Source organism: Myotis lucifugus, unplaced genomic scaffold (assembly GCF_000147115.1).
Source record: "Myotis lucifugus unplaced genomic scaffold, Myoluc2.0 scaffold_54, whole genome shotgun sequence".
Lineage (NCBI taxonomy): Eukaryota > Metazoa > Chordata > Mammalia > Chiroptera > Vespertilionidae > Myotis > Myotis lucifugus.
In genome coordinates this window covers 5361425-5377830 of record NW_005871102.1, presented here as the reverse complement: position 1 = coordinate 5377830, position 16406 = coordinate 5361425, and the positions used below count along the sequence as shown (strand labels likewise).

The 16406-nt window shown below is 35.0% G+C and overlaps 1 protein-coding gene across 6 annotated transcripts in view; it reads right to left on the bottom strand.

Moving 5' to 3' along the window:
• The window catches only part of XPR1 (xenotropic and polytropic retrovirus receptor 1), a 110040-nt gene that overhangs the window by 47933 nt on the left and 45701 nt on the right, over positions 1-16406 (bottom strand). For 3 of the 6 annotated variants that reach the window (XM_006088972.3, XM_023754005.1, XM_014456068.2), the window contains exon 3: positions 5763-5864. The exons of 1 other annotated variant lie outside the window; for it this stretch is intronic. In XM_006088972.3, coding sequence (XP_006089034.1) covers positions 5763-5864 — 102 coding nt within the window. Of the gene's footprint in view, positions 1-5762; positions 5865-11067; positions 11146-16406 lie in introns of all 6 variants that reach the window. 2 more of the 6 variants (XM_014456067.2, XM_023754006.1) reach the window with 2 other exon arrangements.

Sequence of the window (16406 nt, the reverse complement as noted above, 5' to 3'; positions counted from 1 at the left end):
GGCTTCAGGGTGTTTCCAGCCCGTCTCGTTCAGTCCCGATCAGCCAGACCCCAGCAACAAACTAACCGACCAGTTGGAGTGTCTGCCCCCTGGTGGTCAGTGCACATCATAGCAACTGGTCAACAGGTCAAATGTCTGCCCCGTGGTGGTCAGTGCACGTCATAGCGAGCAGGTGAGTGACCTTAGCATATCATTAGCATATTATGCTTTGATTGGTTGAATGGACAACCGGACACTTAGCATATTAGGCTTTTATTATATAAGATATGTACAATGGAATATTATTTAACAATAAAAAGGAATGAAGTATTGATTTATGCTACAACATGAATGAATCTTGAAGACATCATGGTAAGTGAAAGAAGCCAGACAGAAAATGCCATATTCTTCATTCCATTTATAAGAAATGAATATCTTTATCTCTCAGGTAAATCCATAGAGATAGAAAGTAGATTAGTGGTTGCCAGGATCTGGGGGGGAAGGAGCAACAAGGCAGAGAGAAGAAAGAAGAGAGGAAGGAGGTAAGCAAAAAGAATAAATGAAGTTGGTTTCACATGGCTTGATTTTAATAGAAAGTGATCAATCACTTTTTTTAACAAAATGGAGAAAGCATAATATATTGTGGACAATGTATAAATAATTCTAATTTTTATCAGATGCATTAATAAGGAAGCAAGTCAGGCTGACTGCTTTAACTAACTTTCTCTCTACCCCCATCTTTTAAAAGCTCTTAAGTAGCTGATTCTGCTGTAATGAACTCAAGATTCAAGATATTCATGATGTAGGAAGAAATGGGAATTTTATCCTAATTAATTAAAAATAGATTTAGCCGAAACCGGTTTGGCTCAGTGGATAGAGCGTCGGCCTGCGGACTGAAAGGTCCCAAGTTCGATTCTGGTTAAGGGCATGTACATTGGTTGTGGGCACATCCCCAGTAGGAGATGTGCAGGAGGCAGCTGATCGATGTTTCTCTCTCATCGATGTTTCTAACTCTCTATCTCTCTCCCTTCCTCTCTGTAAAAAATCAATAAAATATATTTAAAAAAAATAGATTTAATCCACATTTTTAACACACATAAAAGCAAAGAACAAAACCTGCCATATGTGGGGTACTAGATACATATAATCATTTGTAAAAGAACATTTAGTATTTCAGTGAAAAAGATTCTTACGTTTCATTACACACAGTTAGTGGCAAAACAATATACAGTATCTCAAATTCAATAAGAATAAAGAAAAGTAAACACATAGCAAGACAATGCATGACAGGATTATAGGAATAACTGTATAATAGGAATAGTTCTGAGTAACTATTATCCAATTGGTCTTGCATTTATATGAAGCCTGAAAATATTTAACAGACAAGAAATAAATCTGGTCCTAGCTGGTTTGGCTCAGTGGATAGAATGTCATTCTGCGGACTGAAGGGTACTAGGTTTGATTCCAGTCAAGGGCACATGCCGGGTTTACGGCTCGATCCCCAGTAGGGGGCATGCAGGAGACAGCCAATCAATGATTCTCTTCTCTCATCATTGATGTTTCTATCTCTCTCTCCCTCTTCCTTCCTCTCTGAAATCAATAAAGATGGAAGGAAGGGAGGGAGGGAGGGAAGGAGGAAAGGAGGGAAGAAGAAAGGGAAGAAAGAATCTGGCCAGGCTGGCGTGACTCAGTGGTTGAGCGTCGACTATGAACCAGGAGGTCACGGTTTGATTCCCGGTTAGGGCACATGCTCGGGTTGTGGGCTTGGTCCCCAGTGTGGGGCCTGCAGAAGGCAGCCGACCAATGATTCTCTCTCCTCATTGATGTTTCTATCTCTCTCTCCCTTCCTCTCTGAAATCAATAAAAATATATTTTAAAAAAGAAAAGAAATAAATCTGTTTCTACTGCCATAATTTTCCTACTGCAATCTCCTAAATTCCCTCCTTCTATCCCTCCTTTTTGATAAAGAAAAAGAAAATACATAACACTGCTATGAGTTCCTAATATAATAATTGAAGCCAAAAATTAGGACAGGCTAGAAAAAAACTGAAATTGTTTAGAAACAAAGGAAAAAGCTCTTAGCTATTAAAGACATTCCAAACAAGAAAAAGAAGGGTTCTCCTGTTTTAATTGTGGGATATTAAAAGCAACAGATTGATATTGTAAGATTTTTAATTTAGGCACATAAAAACACTGCTGAAAAGATAAGTATTTTGAATAGAACGAGAAAGCAAACTGGTTCAAGAAAAGAGGAACATGTAACATGAAGTGTTCAGAATTATCAATGGAAAAGGACATAACTAGTCACCATGAAAAAGGTTTCTAACATTATAGCCTTCAAGACTAATACCACTTTTAGTGTTAGAAGAGACCTGGAAGACTTCTAGGCCAGTGATTAGCAATGGTATCACCAAAAAGGACCACTTCTTTAAAAAAATTACCCTCTCGTCCCAGAGTCTTCAAATATTAAAAGATGTTTACCTATAAATCTAAATAAATGCCCATATCTTATTAACCAAATATATGTAGTAAAAAATAAAGATCGATAAAATAACTTACATCAGGTTTTCTGAAACTGAAAATAGCTTCTGATTCCTCACATGTGGAACCTTAGAAGGCTGGGAATCAATTTGCTCATTTTATAAGCAAGTATATATGGAGGCTTAGGAAAGTTAAATGGTAAACTTCTTATAAAAAAATAATAAGGGTCAAAAATCCAAAATATAATTGGTATATAATAGAATTGGTGTGAAAATAAATATCCACATTTTAGTATATTTATTCTGTTTTGTTTGCTTGGCTTTTATAGTATTTGCTTTGAGTACTAAGTTTCAGTCAAGATTATATCTCACTTAAAAATGACCATTTTGGCTAGCCATTAAATATTTCTATGACATGTGAGTGGAGGAGATAGGTGTATAAGCTGAACTCACCCCTGTATTATTTATAGTTTCTCATGCGTCCTAGTGTCTGAAGACTGCAGTTACAAGACAATCTGCCATGAAAAAGGCAGCTAACTAAAGAGAAAAATGATACTGTCTAGGACAAATGCCAAATTTTATTTCTGTCAATCATGTTTTCATATTACCCATCACTTCCTGACCTGGCAAAAAGTCAGTCTGAAGACTATGAATTTGTATCTACTCTGTGATGACATCAAGAGACATGCCTTGATGGCCCTGCCACATAGAAAAAGGCAGTTGTTAAATCACAGCCCCCAAGTTTTTAATAGTTGAAAGCTTACAATTCTTTTTGAAAAGTAACCAAGTTTAAGATACCATTTTTCAAACTGAGGGTTTATTCCAATATGGGGTTATAAAAGCAATTCAGTGTATCATAAACCAGGATTTTAAAAATAAAATCAAATAGAAATAATTAAATATGAAAAATAGAATAAATCACAAGTAGTATGAATAAGTATTGTTCCATGGAAAAATTATTTAAATATATTACATATACACACATTTACAGATGCATGTAAGCATACACAAAACACACATATCTATGTGCAACTCAAAAAACATAAAAGGTATTTATCTATTGTTAAGAGTAGATATTTATTTTTCTTTGTGAGCTAAGAACCATTAACTCTTCTTTGTGATCTAAATTATCCATTTAGAGTTGGGCTTAGAAATCCTCCCCCAAAAAATAATAGTAAAAGAAAATGCTATTAATTTTGACCTCATTTGTTTTTCATTTACAGCTTTAGATCATATACAATGGCCTTTTCTCAATCTCAACACTCTTTCCACTGCAAATCCTTCCTCTTTTAGTCTCCTCTTCCTCAGTCTATATAATATGGCTGTCTACAATGCTGGGTTCTTCTTTATCCTCCTATCTCCTGATTATAGAAATGATCTTTGTCCTTGAAAATTGTCATTCCTTCTGTACATTTTCCCCTTGATTAAAATTTATCCATTTGCATGGTTTCAAATAATATTTCCTTTTTAAAAAACAATTTGCATTGTTGAGTTTTAGAGAGAGAGGAAGGGAGAGGGATAGAGAAATAGAAATATTGATGAGAGAGGAACATCATCGACTAGCTGCCTCTGGCACACTCCTACTAGGGATCGAGCCACAACCCGGGCATGTGCCCTGTCCAGAATTCAAATGGGTGAACTTTTGGTTTTTGGGTCAACTCTCAACTACTGAGCCACATTGGCCAGGCAATAATATTTCTATTTTGTCTCTGCCTTCTAGGTGCTTATAATAAGGGCATGTATATATGCCATGTCCTTTAATGGCTGTGTCCCTTTGCATAAACTATTCCCTCTGCCTAGAAAGAAGTCCAGCCATCAATGAAAGATAAGGAGGAGGACACAGAGTTAAGATATTTGCTTTCCTTACTGTTTATTCTTTGTTTGAAGGGAGTGACTTGTTAAGGAGACTAAACCAGCAAAAAGGAAAATTAACAATGCATTTATCCAATAATTCTTACAGGAGATAATCTAGAGCAAGAAACTGAAATTCAATCGGTTGTTGTAGAGATTTGCCATAGACTGAAGAGATGATTGGAGGAAAATTAATAAGGGTAAGAATGTCTATAGGTATTTGGGGGGAGTAAGTGGCATAGATCTACCTAAGTACTATATATACACCAATAGGAATTGAAGGCCTTTATTTTTATTTGTAAAGTAAGAGGTTAATCAGAGGTTTATTTGTAAAGTAAGATAGTGGGCTCAGAGAACTAAAAAGAATGGTGTAGGGTTTAAAAGAGCACTTTGGAGCATAGAAAAGGACATTGATTAGGACCCATCGGCAGCTTTGAGGACACAGTTAAGAATCCAAAAATGATTTTATAGTGGTTCAAATTTGTTCTGCTATATGATTTTTTTTCCCAGCCATCCTTAATGGCTGGGATGGCTTAATGGCCATCCCAGCCATTAAGAATCCAAAAATGATTTTATAGTGGTTCAAATTTGTTCTGCTATATGATTTTTTTTACAAGGCATTAAGGGTAAACCCCTACTAGGGATAGAGCCACAACCTGGCAAATGGCTTATTGGTCCACAATTGGGAGTTTCGCTAGGCAGAAGCATTACAAGGCATTAAGGGTAAAGGGAGTAAAAGTACAAGGGACAAAGTGGTTAAAATGACTGAAGAAGAAGGAAGTATTCTGGGAGGGGCTGAGGGAGTCAAGAAACTTGAGCTCTGGGAAATAGCAAAACAGATATTAAAAAGGGGAAAGTAAACATATATTAAAAACAAAATTTAAAAGAGTAAGATATAAATAAACATAAGTTCTAATATTTTCTTCTCAACTTCAATAGCATCTTGTAAAAGCCACTCTGTAAACTGTGAGTTCTAGAGAGATACATGAGTGTTGCACAATGCGGGGGGGGGGGGGGGGGCGTTAATAAAACTGTCATAATTAAAAAGCTGAAACTGTAATTCAGCTCTTAAAGAAATGATAAAATTAAGTTTCTGACTCTTCAAAGCTTAGAATGGGCTATAGTGAAGCTCTATCAAGATATTGTTTCACAACGAGGTCCCAAATCCTTGCAACTACAAGAACATCTAGGCCAGCGGTCGCCAACCAGCGGTCTGTGAGGTCCGAAAGGTTGGTGACCACTGATCTAGGCAACAACCATATAAGACTTAAACACTGAGGTACCAGATGTGTTCCCACCTCAGTTAAAGAAAATATCCCTTAACTGCAGTGTAACAAGGAAAACAAATCCGTTTTAAAATGATGACCAAAGTTTAAACAATGACATGGTAGTTTCTCCTTCCTTAGCAGCAGAAATTGTCTTTTGTATATGTTGCACCAAGAAACCACTCACCTGAATAAAATGTGTTGATTTTGGCAAGTTCCTTTTCACAGGTTTGGAAAAATTTTTCTTCAAACTTGGCAAAATACCTCTTAACTGTGTCCTCATCTGTAACTAAAAGCAAGAAAAACATGATTTAAATTTAATGTCTGAAGGCCAATTTGAAAACTAGGGAAATAAAATTTAAAGTTACTTTTCTTAGTCTTCAAGATGACAATAATATGCGGATTTATTTGAAAAAAAATAAACTGTGAACTGTATTAAGAAAAAAATTAAATAACTCTGCATGGGAAAAGTCTTTTTAAACATTATACAAAAAGGAGGTCATAAAGGGAATGACTGGCATTCTCACAAAAATGAAGTATCTTCATTCCACATGATACCGTAAGCTAAGTTAAAAGACAAAACTAGACAAGGGAAAACAAATCTGAAACATTTAAAATAAAGGATTCACATGCAAAATACATTTTTTTTAAAAATTCGTAAAGATATCCCTTAAGACAACTAGGTCAATTAGAGTAATTCATTAAAAAACTACCAATGGCCAATGAACAAATAAAGAAATCTTCAACATCCCAGACATCAAATAAATGTAACTTTAAAATAATCTATAATAATAAAAGCATAATATGCTAATTAGACCAGATGTCCTTCTGGACGTCCTTCTGGATGACCTTCCAGACCAGGGGTGGGCAAACTTTTTGACTCGAGGGCCACAATGGGTTCTTAAACTGGACTGGAGGGCCGGAACAAAAGCATGGATGGAGTGTTTGTGTGAACTAATATAAATTCAAAGTAAACATCATTACATAAAAGGGTACGGTCTTTTTTTTTTCTTTTTTTTTTTTTTTTTAGTTTTATTCATTTCAAACGGGCCGGATCCGGCCTGCAGGCCGTAGTTTGCCCACAGCTGTTCCAGATGAAGCCGGAGCTGCAAGGGAAGCCCGAGTCCTGGGTGCATGCCGGCGGCTGGAGGGAAGCCGGTGCCGACAGCTAGGGGAAGGAAGGCCTACTCTTGCATGAGTTTCGTGCATCAGGCCTCTAGTCTATATAATAAAAGCCTAAGCAACTGTTATGGTGGAATGACTGGAATGACTGGTCGCTATGATGTGCACTGACCACCAGGGGCACATGCTCAACGCAGGAGCTGCCCCATGGTGGTCAGTGTGCTCCCACAGAGGGAGTGGCCGCTCAGCCAGAAGCCGGGCTCATAGCTGGCGAGCACAGCGGCAATGGCGGGAGCCTCTCCCGCCTCTGTGGCAGTGCTAAAGAGAAGTGAGCTGAGTTGTAAGGAGCCTGCTGCTAAGGAGCAGCATGCCGAGTGGTAAGGAGCAAGAGATCCTCGGGGATTGGGCCTAAGCCGGCAGTCGGACATTCCCCGAGGGCTCCTGAACTGTGAGAGGGCACAGGCTGGGCTGAGGGGACCACCCCCCACCAGTACATGAATTTCGTGCACCAGGCCTCTAATGAAATATAATTTCTCAACCATCATATTGAAAGCAATTTTAAAATACCGACATTATTTTGGCAATGGTGAAGGTAAATAAACACTCTCAGTCCCTGTTGGTGGACATGTAAATTTGTAAAGCCTTTTAAGAAGTCAATCAGACAACAGCTATAAAAATTTTCAGTGTGTTCAATCTCACATGGGAAGTATATTCTAAGGAAATCTCTGTACAAATGGATGTATGTGCAATAATATTCATGCACCATTATTTTTAATAGTAATAAAACAAAGCAATGTCCAACAAAAAGAATAGTTAAATAAATTCAAATAATACTATATAACACTATGTAGCCATTTAAAAAATAATATACATACATTCTGGTATGTATGAAAATCCCAAAACACACTGTTGAGGAAAAAATTTAAATAACAGAATATATACAGCATGATCTCATTTATGGAAAAATAACTGCATAAATTAATATTCTTATGTTCATTCATAGAAAGAAGATTGCAAAGACACACACCAAACTACTAATTGTGGCAATCTCCTTTGAAAGAGGAGTCGATATGAGAGGGATTCTCACATTTTGCTATCTATACTTATTGAATTCATTCCAATGAAACTTATTCATTAAGGATAAATAAATTATATTATATAAATAAAGGGTATTATTAACAAAAGGGAACAAAAAGAGAAACATGTCATGCCCAAATCTTTAAATTATACATAATAAAACCTAACCAGCATAGCTAATTGAAAAGAGTATCCATATCAGAATTTAGAGGTACATAGAACAACTAGTGGCCCGGTTCACAGATTTGTGCACATTGAAAGGAAATTAATTAGAAGAAAGATTCATGTGGTAATTATGTTACTGCAAAAAATTACATGTCAAAATAGTATATATAATATAGTATTATAAAATTCAAATATTTTATTATTGTTATTCACCCTTTCTCTATAATAGAAGTGTCAGAAATGAAAATAGTAAAATGTATATGAAAATAATATATAAATTGAGTAATAAACAATAACATGATATAAAAACAACAAAGACATGATATAAAAATAACAAAAACATGATATAAAAACAACATTGATAAAAACAATGATTGATAAATTGATTAATAAACATGATACAACAAAAACATGATATAAAAACATTGATAAAAACAATGACTGATGAATTGATTAAACTTATTCTAATATCTCCCTGTACACCACATTAAGAGTAAATACATTTGCCGAAACCGGTTTGGCTCAGTGGATAGAGCGTCGGCCTGCGGACTGAAGGGTCCCAGGTTCGATTCCGGTCAAGGGCATGTACTTGGGTTGCGGACACATCCCCAGTAGGAGATGTGCAGGAGGCAGCTGATCGATGTTTCTCTCTCATCGATGTTTCTAACTCTCTATCTCTCTCCCTCCCTCTCTGTAAAAAATCAATAAAATATATTTTAAAAAAAAGAGTAAATACATTTGTTTAAAAAAAAAAGTAAAAACACTTTCAGAGTGCTTGACTAATTTCCCTTGTGATGAAGTATTTACAACTAACTTTAATGTCACATGCTCTTTGAACTCGAGAAAAAGCAACATATACTAGTAACTGACCATGTCCAAAAACGGGTTCAGGTAGGAATATTCTTACTCTGTCTAGAGTTTGTCCTTGTGATTTATTAATAGTTATCGAAAATGCTGGCATCAGGGGAAACTGTCTTCGAATTAATTTAAATGGGAGGCCAGTGTCAGATGGCGACAAATCAATTCTTGGAATCAGAACAACCTCTCCTTCCACAGATCCTGTTAATATTTCAGCTTCGATTATGTTAGGTCACAATCTTTTGATAATAAATCTAGTACCATTACAAAGACCCCATTTACTATTAAGATTTCTCAGTAGCATGATGATTGCACCTACTTTCAATTTTAATTTATGACATGGCATTCCCGAAGGAGTAATACTATTAAGAAACTCGATGGAAACATTTTCCTTTTCAGCATCATCCGCTGAATTGATGGAATCATCACTCAAATAAGTGTGAAAATCCCTTTGAACATTTTCCATACATAGACTATTTGGATTTTGTATTCCACATGGTCATGTACCATATTTGATTTTACAATCTGAAAAAGTTAAGGACACTGGTCTTCATCCGGAATTTCTGCCTTAACTATACGGTCAATGTCATCTTCCGTTCATAATTTGGATTCGCTAGTATCAATAATATGTGAGCGTGAGGCAGTCCACATTTCTGAAATTTGAAGACATGAATTTTAGCTGTTACTTTGCCAAATAAATCGATTTTACATATATCATTTAAAGGAGCATTCAGCTTAATATTAAAAACCGTGGTACATTGTGGCAATAGTTGGTCTTCAGATACATTCTGGCATCGCACATGATTGGCACCAGCGAGAGCTTTATATGTATTGTGCATGCAAGAGTCAACATTTATTTTTAAATTGCCAGTATGCATCATATGTACTGGCCCTTCAGTCGGACGGTAGAACAAACAGTAGGTTGGTCACTTAGCCTTTTATATATATACATAGATTATGCCTTTTACTTTAGTTTTGAGAAATCGGTAGAATGCTGATTTACACAACATCAATTTCTACAGAATATACCTTATCTGCTGAATAATATTAGAAATCAGTAACTCCAAATTGGAGTATCAGAGAATTTCAGCATTCAGAAACAAACTAGCCCAATACCCTTGTTTTATAGGTGAGGAAGATTATGTGTTGAGAATCTAAATAATATGAGTTTTTTCTGCCCTCCAGTAAGAATGCAAGTATTATAGAGGCTCGCTGTATTTTCTTAATATAAAATAAAGAATATCAAAATGACTACTATGTGTTACATGAGTGTATAGGCTGAATTGTGCACTACCATCCCCAATTTATATGTTGAATTCCTAATCCCCAGTGTGACTTTATTTGGAGACAGGTCCTTTGAGGAGTTAATTAACATTAAACGAAGTCATAATAACAGGGCTTATTCCAAACAGGAAGAGACACACCTCTCTCCCTCCCTCTCTAGATGTGCACACTGACAATAGGCCATGTGAGAAACAGCAAGAAAGCCCTCTGCAAGCCAGGAAGAGGGGCCTTACCAGAAAAGCCAGTACCTTGTTCTTGCACTTCAAGTCTCTAGAATAGTGAGAACATAAATTTCTGTTGTTTAAGGTACCCAGACTATGGTATTGTTATGGCAGTCCTAGCTGACTATGAAAATGAACTTCACATGAATTCAATAATTAGTTACAAAAGACTAAGCCTAGTTAAAAGAAAGCCAGCATAAATAAGTGCAAATTTCAGCAGGAATGTAATATCAACAATTATAAGATTAGCATCAACAGGAAAAAAAAGGAAGACAAATGGGTGAAAAAAACTAGAATTTGTTAAGTATGACTCACAGAACACTTTGCTCTGAGTTAAATATTAATTGAGTCAGTCATACTAAGGAGAGAGAGAAAATAAGGCAAAGATTTTTGTCATTTCTATTATGGTCTTATCTTTATTTCGCATTTGTGGATGACAGGCAATTTCTTTTTCATCTTCCCCCAAAATTACTAAGTTAACAGCAAATAACCCTAAGAGTACTAATCAAGGTAAAAATAGTCCTACTGCATAGCAGCCATCATCAAGTGCTTTTTACAGCAATTTTCAGGAATACTTTTATTTTTATACCATCAGTGTCATCTTCCACATATAATCTCTCAAAAATCAATTCTTTAAAACCATTATTAGCTTCTTCAAATACTTTACATGTGGGAATCTCATCTCTGAAGAAGTGATGAAATCTGAAGGATAAATAGGCATTGGCTAGAGCTTCTGCGCTCCAAGTGACAGAAACAATATATTACCAGATGCTGTAGACCAGCGGTCGCCAACATTTCGGACCTCATGGACCACCGATTAGTGACTGCTGCTCCAAAGCTGTCCTTACAGTGTAGAAGATACAGACAACAAATTGATGGTTGCCAGAGGGGAGGAAGGGTGAAAAGGCGGAAAGAAGGGGATTAAGAAATCCAAACTTTCAGTTATAAGTCATGGTAATGTAATGTACAGCATAGGGATTAGAGTTTATAACATCGTAATAACTATGTATGGTGACAGGTGATTAATAGACTTACTCTGGTAATCATTTTGTAAGGTATATAAATGTTGAATCACTATGCTGTATACCTGAAACTAATATAATACTGGATGTCAATTTAAATGAAAAATAAATAAGTACCAGAGGCAGGGAAACATGGAACAGACTGATGAATCTCACAGGGATGCATTGTCCATGGACACAGACAATAGTGTGGTGATGGCCTGGGACAGGGCGGGAACTGGGTGGAGAGTAGCAATAGAGGGAAAAAGAGAGGGACATATGTAGCACTCTCAACAATAAAGATAGGAAAGGAAGGGAAGGAAGGGAAAGAGGAAGGAAGTTATTCCCCTTCGTATGAATGGAGGGAGGGAGGGAGGGAGGGAGGGAGGGAGGGAGGGAGGGAGGAAGGAAGGAAGGAAGGAAGGAAGGGAGGAAGGAAAAGGCATGGTACATGTGAGAAACTGAAGAGACCTATGTGACTGGAATCCAGAGAGAAAGGGGGACAATGGTGTCATTTAAACATAGACAGGCAAGCAGGGGTCTGATCACTTAGGGTCTTCCAGAACAAAGACTAGCCTATTTTCTATGACCAAGGAAACATTTTTGAAGGATTTTAAGTGGAGGAATAATTATGATCAGATATACTACTTTGTAAATGAGGAGCTATGGGGAGACCAATCAGATGTAGTACAGATATCATGAGAGATCTTGATAGCCTGAACTAGGGTGAGGGCACTGGGGATAAAGAAGAGGAGTAAGTCAAGAGATATTCTGGTGGTAAAAAATCAATAGGTTTTAGTGACAGATTGGATATGGTTCTGTTGTCAACTACCTGTATTAACTTGAGTAAGTGACAGTCTGGCTCTGTGCTTTTCTCTTTGACAAACAAGGGCATTTGAATAGGCAATCTCTATGTTCTCACCTAACTCCAAATTTTATATTCCATAATTAAAGCTGCTAATTTCTGCAAAATATGCTGAATCCAACTAGACTGAAGTGGTCCTAAATAAGATTTTTTAATCTATCTTGAGATTTCATCATATGAGATTTAACTAAATGTGCTTTTAAAATAAGTCCTGGTAGAACTACAATTAATTCACATTAGTAATATATAATTGAGATAAAATTATTCTCACCGGCACTAGCTGATACAATTGAAACTATCACCCCAATGAATATTTATCAATGTCTGCTAGGCAAAAAACCACCAATAAATGAAATAATAAAAGAATTCCAACAAGGGCATAATTCAACAGTAAAACAAGTAGCATACGCCAGTGTTTTCAATTGTGTTTTGTTCTTGTAACCTCTAAAAAATTTCTGAAAAACCATCCTGCATATTTTTAAGTTATAACAAAAGATTTCAACATTTTAAACAGTTATAAATAAATTTCTGATTGCAATTATTTGCATTTACTAAAGTGACTTTGTTTCAAATGTAGCTAGAATTTAAATGTCATAGTAATATGATAACCACCATCATTCATTATCAAATACATAAAAATAAGTTAACAGTTGGAAATTTTATTTTATTTTGTTTTCTTCTTGAACTTGTATTTCCATTATACTAACATTACAGAATTTATTCTAACATATTTTTAGGTTTGAAAGTTATTTATTGATGATACTATCATACTTCCTAGCCATTAAGTATAAATTAAAATTTACATACAAAAACCTTCCTAATTATAAAGCCCTAAATATTAAATTTTCTTTTACACTGAGCTATCATTACAATTATTAGAACACACTACATCAGCACAACATAAATATGTAATAAACTTTGATAATTATTAAATATAACAAGTAAAATTTTATTGGGAATTTGAAAATAAATCTCATATTTAAATGGATAGAGCTTTCTCTCCCAATTAGTTCATATACCCAGTGATAAATATTACATTACTGCTAGAGTAATAAATATTGCATTATTTGCTCAAATGATAAATATTACATTATTTGCTAGAATATTATGAATACTGTAGAATAAGACCATTAGCAAGCACTGCTATTCTTATTTTTCATCCTAGAGATGTAAGTGCTGAGAAAATTTGCTCACATAAATGAGTGAGTAGATAAGAATGAGAGTTCGTTGTAGCAATGTCAATTCTCCAAGTGTTTTGCAAAAATTGCATAGGGATCTATTGTTAAAACTTAGTTTTAATAATATATAAACTTACAATTAAGTTTTCCTTCAATTTCATTGAAAACAAACAATTGAAAATAATTTGACTGCAAAAGGATGTTACCCTGTTACTCACTTACTTTCTCAACACCTATACTAAGTATTGAGTATTTCAGACTACAGGTGCTCCTTGACTTACAATAGGGTTACATCCCAATAAACCATTGTAGGTTGAAAACATCTAAGTTGAAAATATATTTAATACACCTAACCTATCAAACATCATAGCTTAGCCTACCCTACCTTAAATGTGCTTAGAACACTTACATTAGCCTACAGCTAGGCAAAGTCATCTTTGTCACTGCCACTGCCAGTGTCACAAGAGAGTATTCACTTGCCCAGGAGAGGATCAAAATTTAAAGTACGGTTTCCACTGAGTGAGTATTGCTTTTGTACCATCGTAAAGTCGAACCATCCTAGGTTGGGACTATCTCTATTCCTTTGTTGAGAGCCAGAGAGCCAAGCATCATAACAAAATTCAGACTTAGTAAGAGACAAGGTTTTTACTTTATAAAATCAGGGAAAGGCATTTGAAAAGGGACTCCTTAACTGCTGGCGATTACTCAGGCAAAACAATTTCAAGAATTAATATATACTAGTATGAGAGATCTGGAAATTAATTCCCCTAAAGGACAGTAAAAAAGGACTTTTTTTTTTCAGCACTGTTCTTTAACCAACATGACAAAATACTAATCTAATTACAGATGACTATATTTTCAAGAGAATTACCTACTCTTCAAATAAGGTCTTCCATTTGCTAATTCTGTTAGCCTAATTAATTATTTCATATACTGGAAAGTATATGCCATTATTTAAAGCTACTTTGTTAATCAAATCTATCTAGTTAAATCTACCATTAGCTAAATTATTATTAATCATAGTTCTTTTTTCACTTCTGCAAAACAACAGGTTATACATATTATCAAGACTGGAGTTACTATCAACCAAACAAATACAATATATTTGATGATTACCCAAAATAATGAATAATATTAGTTTAACTGAATGTTCAGTCCTTTTTTTTTGTTAAGATGAGTACAAAAATGAACCATAAGAATTAAAAGGACTCTGGTTACTTATTCAGGAATAAAGCTTTTAGGTAACTATGGCTATGTAACTATTTCATTTCTCTCTAAAGTAACAGGCATATAACTAAGGACAGAAAACATTTTTAATAAACATAACATCAATATTCCAGTCAGATATAAACCAAAGTATGTTTCGCTCTTTGTTAATTCTTAAGATCCAGAAACTACATCTTTGTTGAGAATTTTCCCCAATATTTCCAAATTTTATTCTAATTTCATAGCAACATACCAACTAAAAAAAAAGTTCTTAGCTTAAATTCTCTCAAAGCCAGGGTTTTATATGCATCCCTCCTCCTTTATATTCTGGACCATTCAGTATCTTCAAAATAGACATGAAAAGCAGCCACTGATAAAGAGACTCTTCCAATGACTGACTGAAAATCATGCAGTTCCACATCTTCCCGTGTTTAACTCTGAACATGCTTTAGTACCTCAATGACTCTTTCATAAGAAAATTAGATCTGTTGGTTTAACATTTAAAAAGCATCAAATTAAGAAAAAAGCCATTAAAATGTAAATTAATATAATATTTCTAGGGTGGGAATTCTTTAGAAAAGGACAAACATTATTCAAAATGAGTTCCCAAGACAAAAATAAAGACACGAAGGAAATCAGAAACCCCTACAACTGGCCTTCTTAACTAGAAGTTTAGAAACTATAAGAAATTCCTTCTGAAACTAAATGTAAAATGTTATAGATCCCAGGAGACATCTCTATTTTCCTTAAGATACTTTGTGACTTATTTACCTTAAAGAAAGTTAAGACATACTGCTTCAGAATGTAAAGTCTCTGACATAAAAAGAAAGGATACAATAGCAATTCTGCCAGGTTCCAGAATGTCGGGAACAAATTAGCCCAAGAAGACTGCAGCTGACTGAACTTAATGTTAGTCAGTGAAAAGCATTTTTTTTTCTGAACTTATTGAAATCTTTAGTCATAGAATGTTTTTTCACATAAAGGGAAGTTTTTTTATTTGGGCAAGATTCTGAGAATCATTATAAGCAACTATAGCTTAGAGTCTTAAGGACATTGAGAAATGACTCTAGTTACTAAAGGAAGGGATCTAAAATGTCTAAGAAGCTGAAATATATTCAGTGGAATAAGGAGCCTTTGATTCTTATAGAAAAGTTTATGTGCTCCTCAGACTCACATTAATATTTTCTAATTAAGTTGTTTAACCACAGTGCACAGTTGAGCAACGGGGAAATTCCTAAAAAATCTCCAAAGAAAAGTGATAGGAATAAAGAAGATAAAAAATCAGAGAAGTTTCTTGTGCCAAAACTCAAGCATATAAGACTTTTGGTAAAAAGTTGCTATTGTTAAAGCTCTCAGAAAAGATAAAGATAAGAAAAGGGAGATACCAATATTGTTTAATTTTATGGTAAACTCTCAGATCCAAGTAATTTTAATTATTCAATATCTACAATAAAACTGTACCAAAGAGAATAAATAAACTTAACCATACAATTCCCCCAAAAAAGGAAAAGAATAATCCTTTTTAAAATGTAGTCATCTATGCTAACTACTATGCTTTATTTTGCCACAGTTCTTCTGTTCTTTTTTTAATAACCGAAGTTCCTTTTCCATCCCACTGCATCTTCTACCAGCCATGGTTAGCATTCAAGTCTGAAAGTAAATGTTAATTAGCTTCAATCTTATTTTCACTCATACTCATACTATCTCCTTTCTCTTTTTCCATTACCAAGTGTCATAGATGATGCTATCATTACATTGCTTTCTGTATTTATAAGGGTCCAAGCTCATATCACCAGACTTATGGGCGACATATTTATTCCCCTTAGACATTAACTCTTCCTTTCTTCTTCCTTT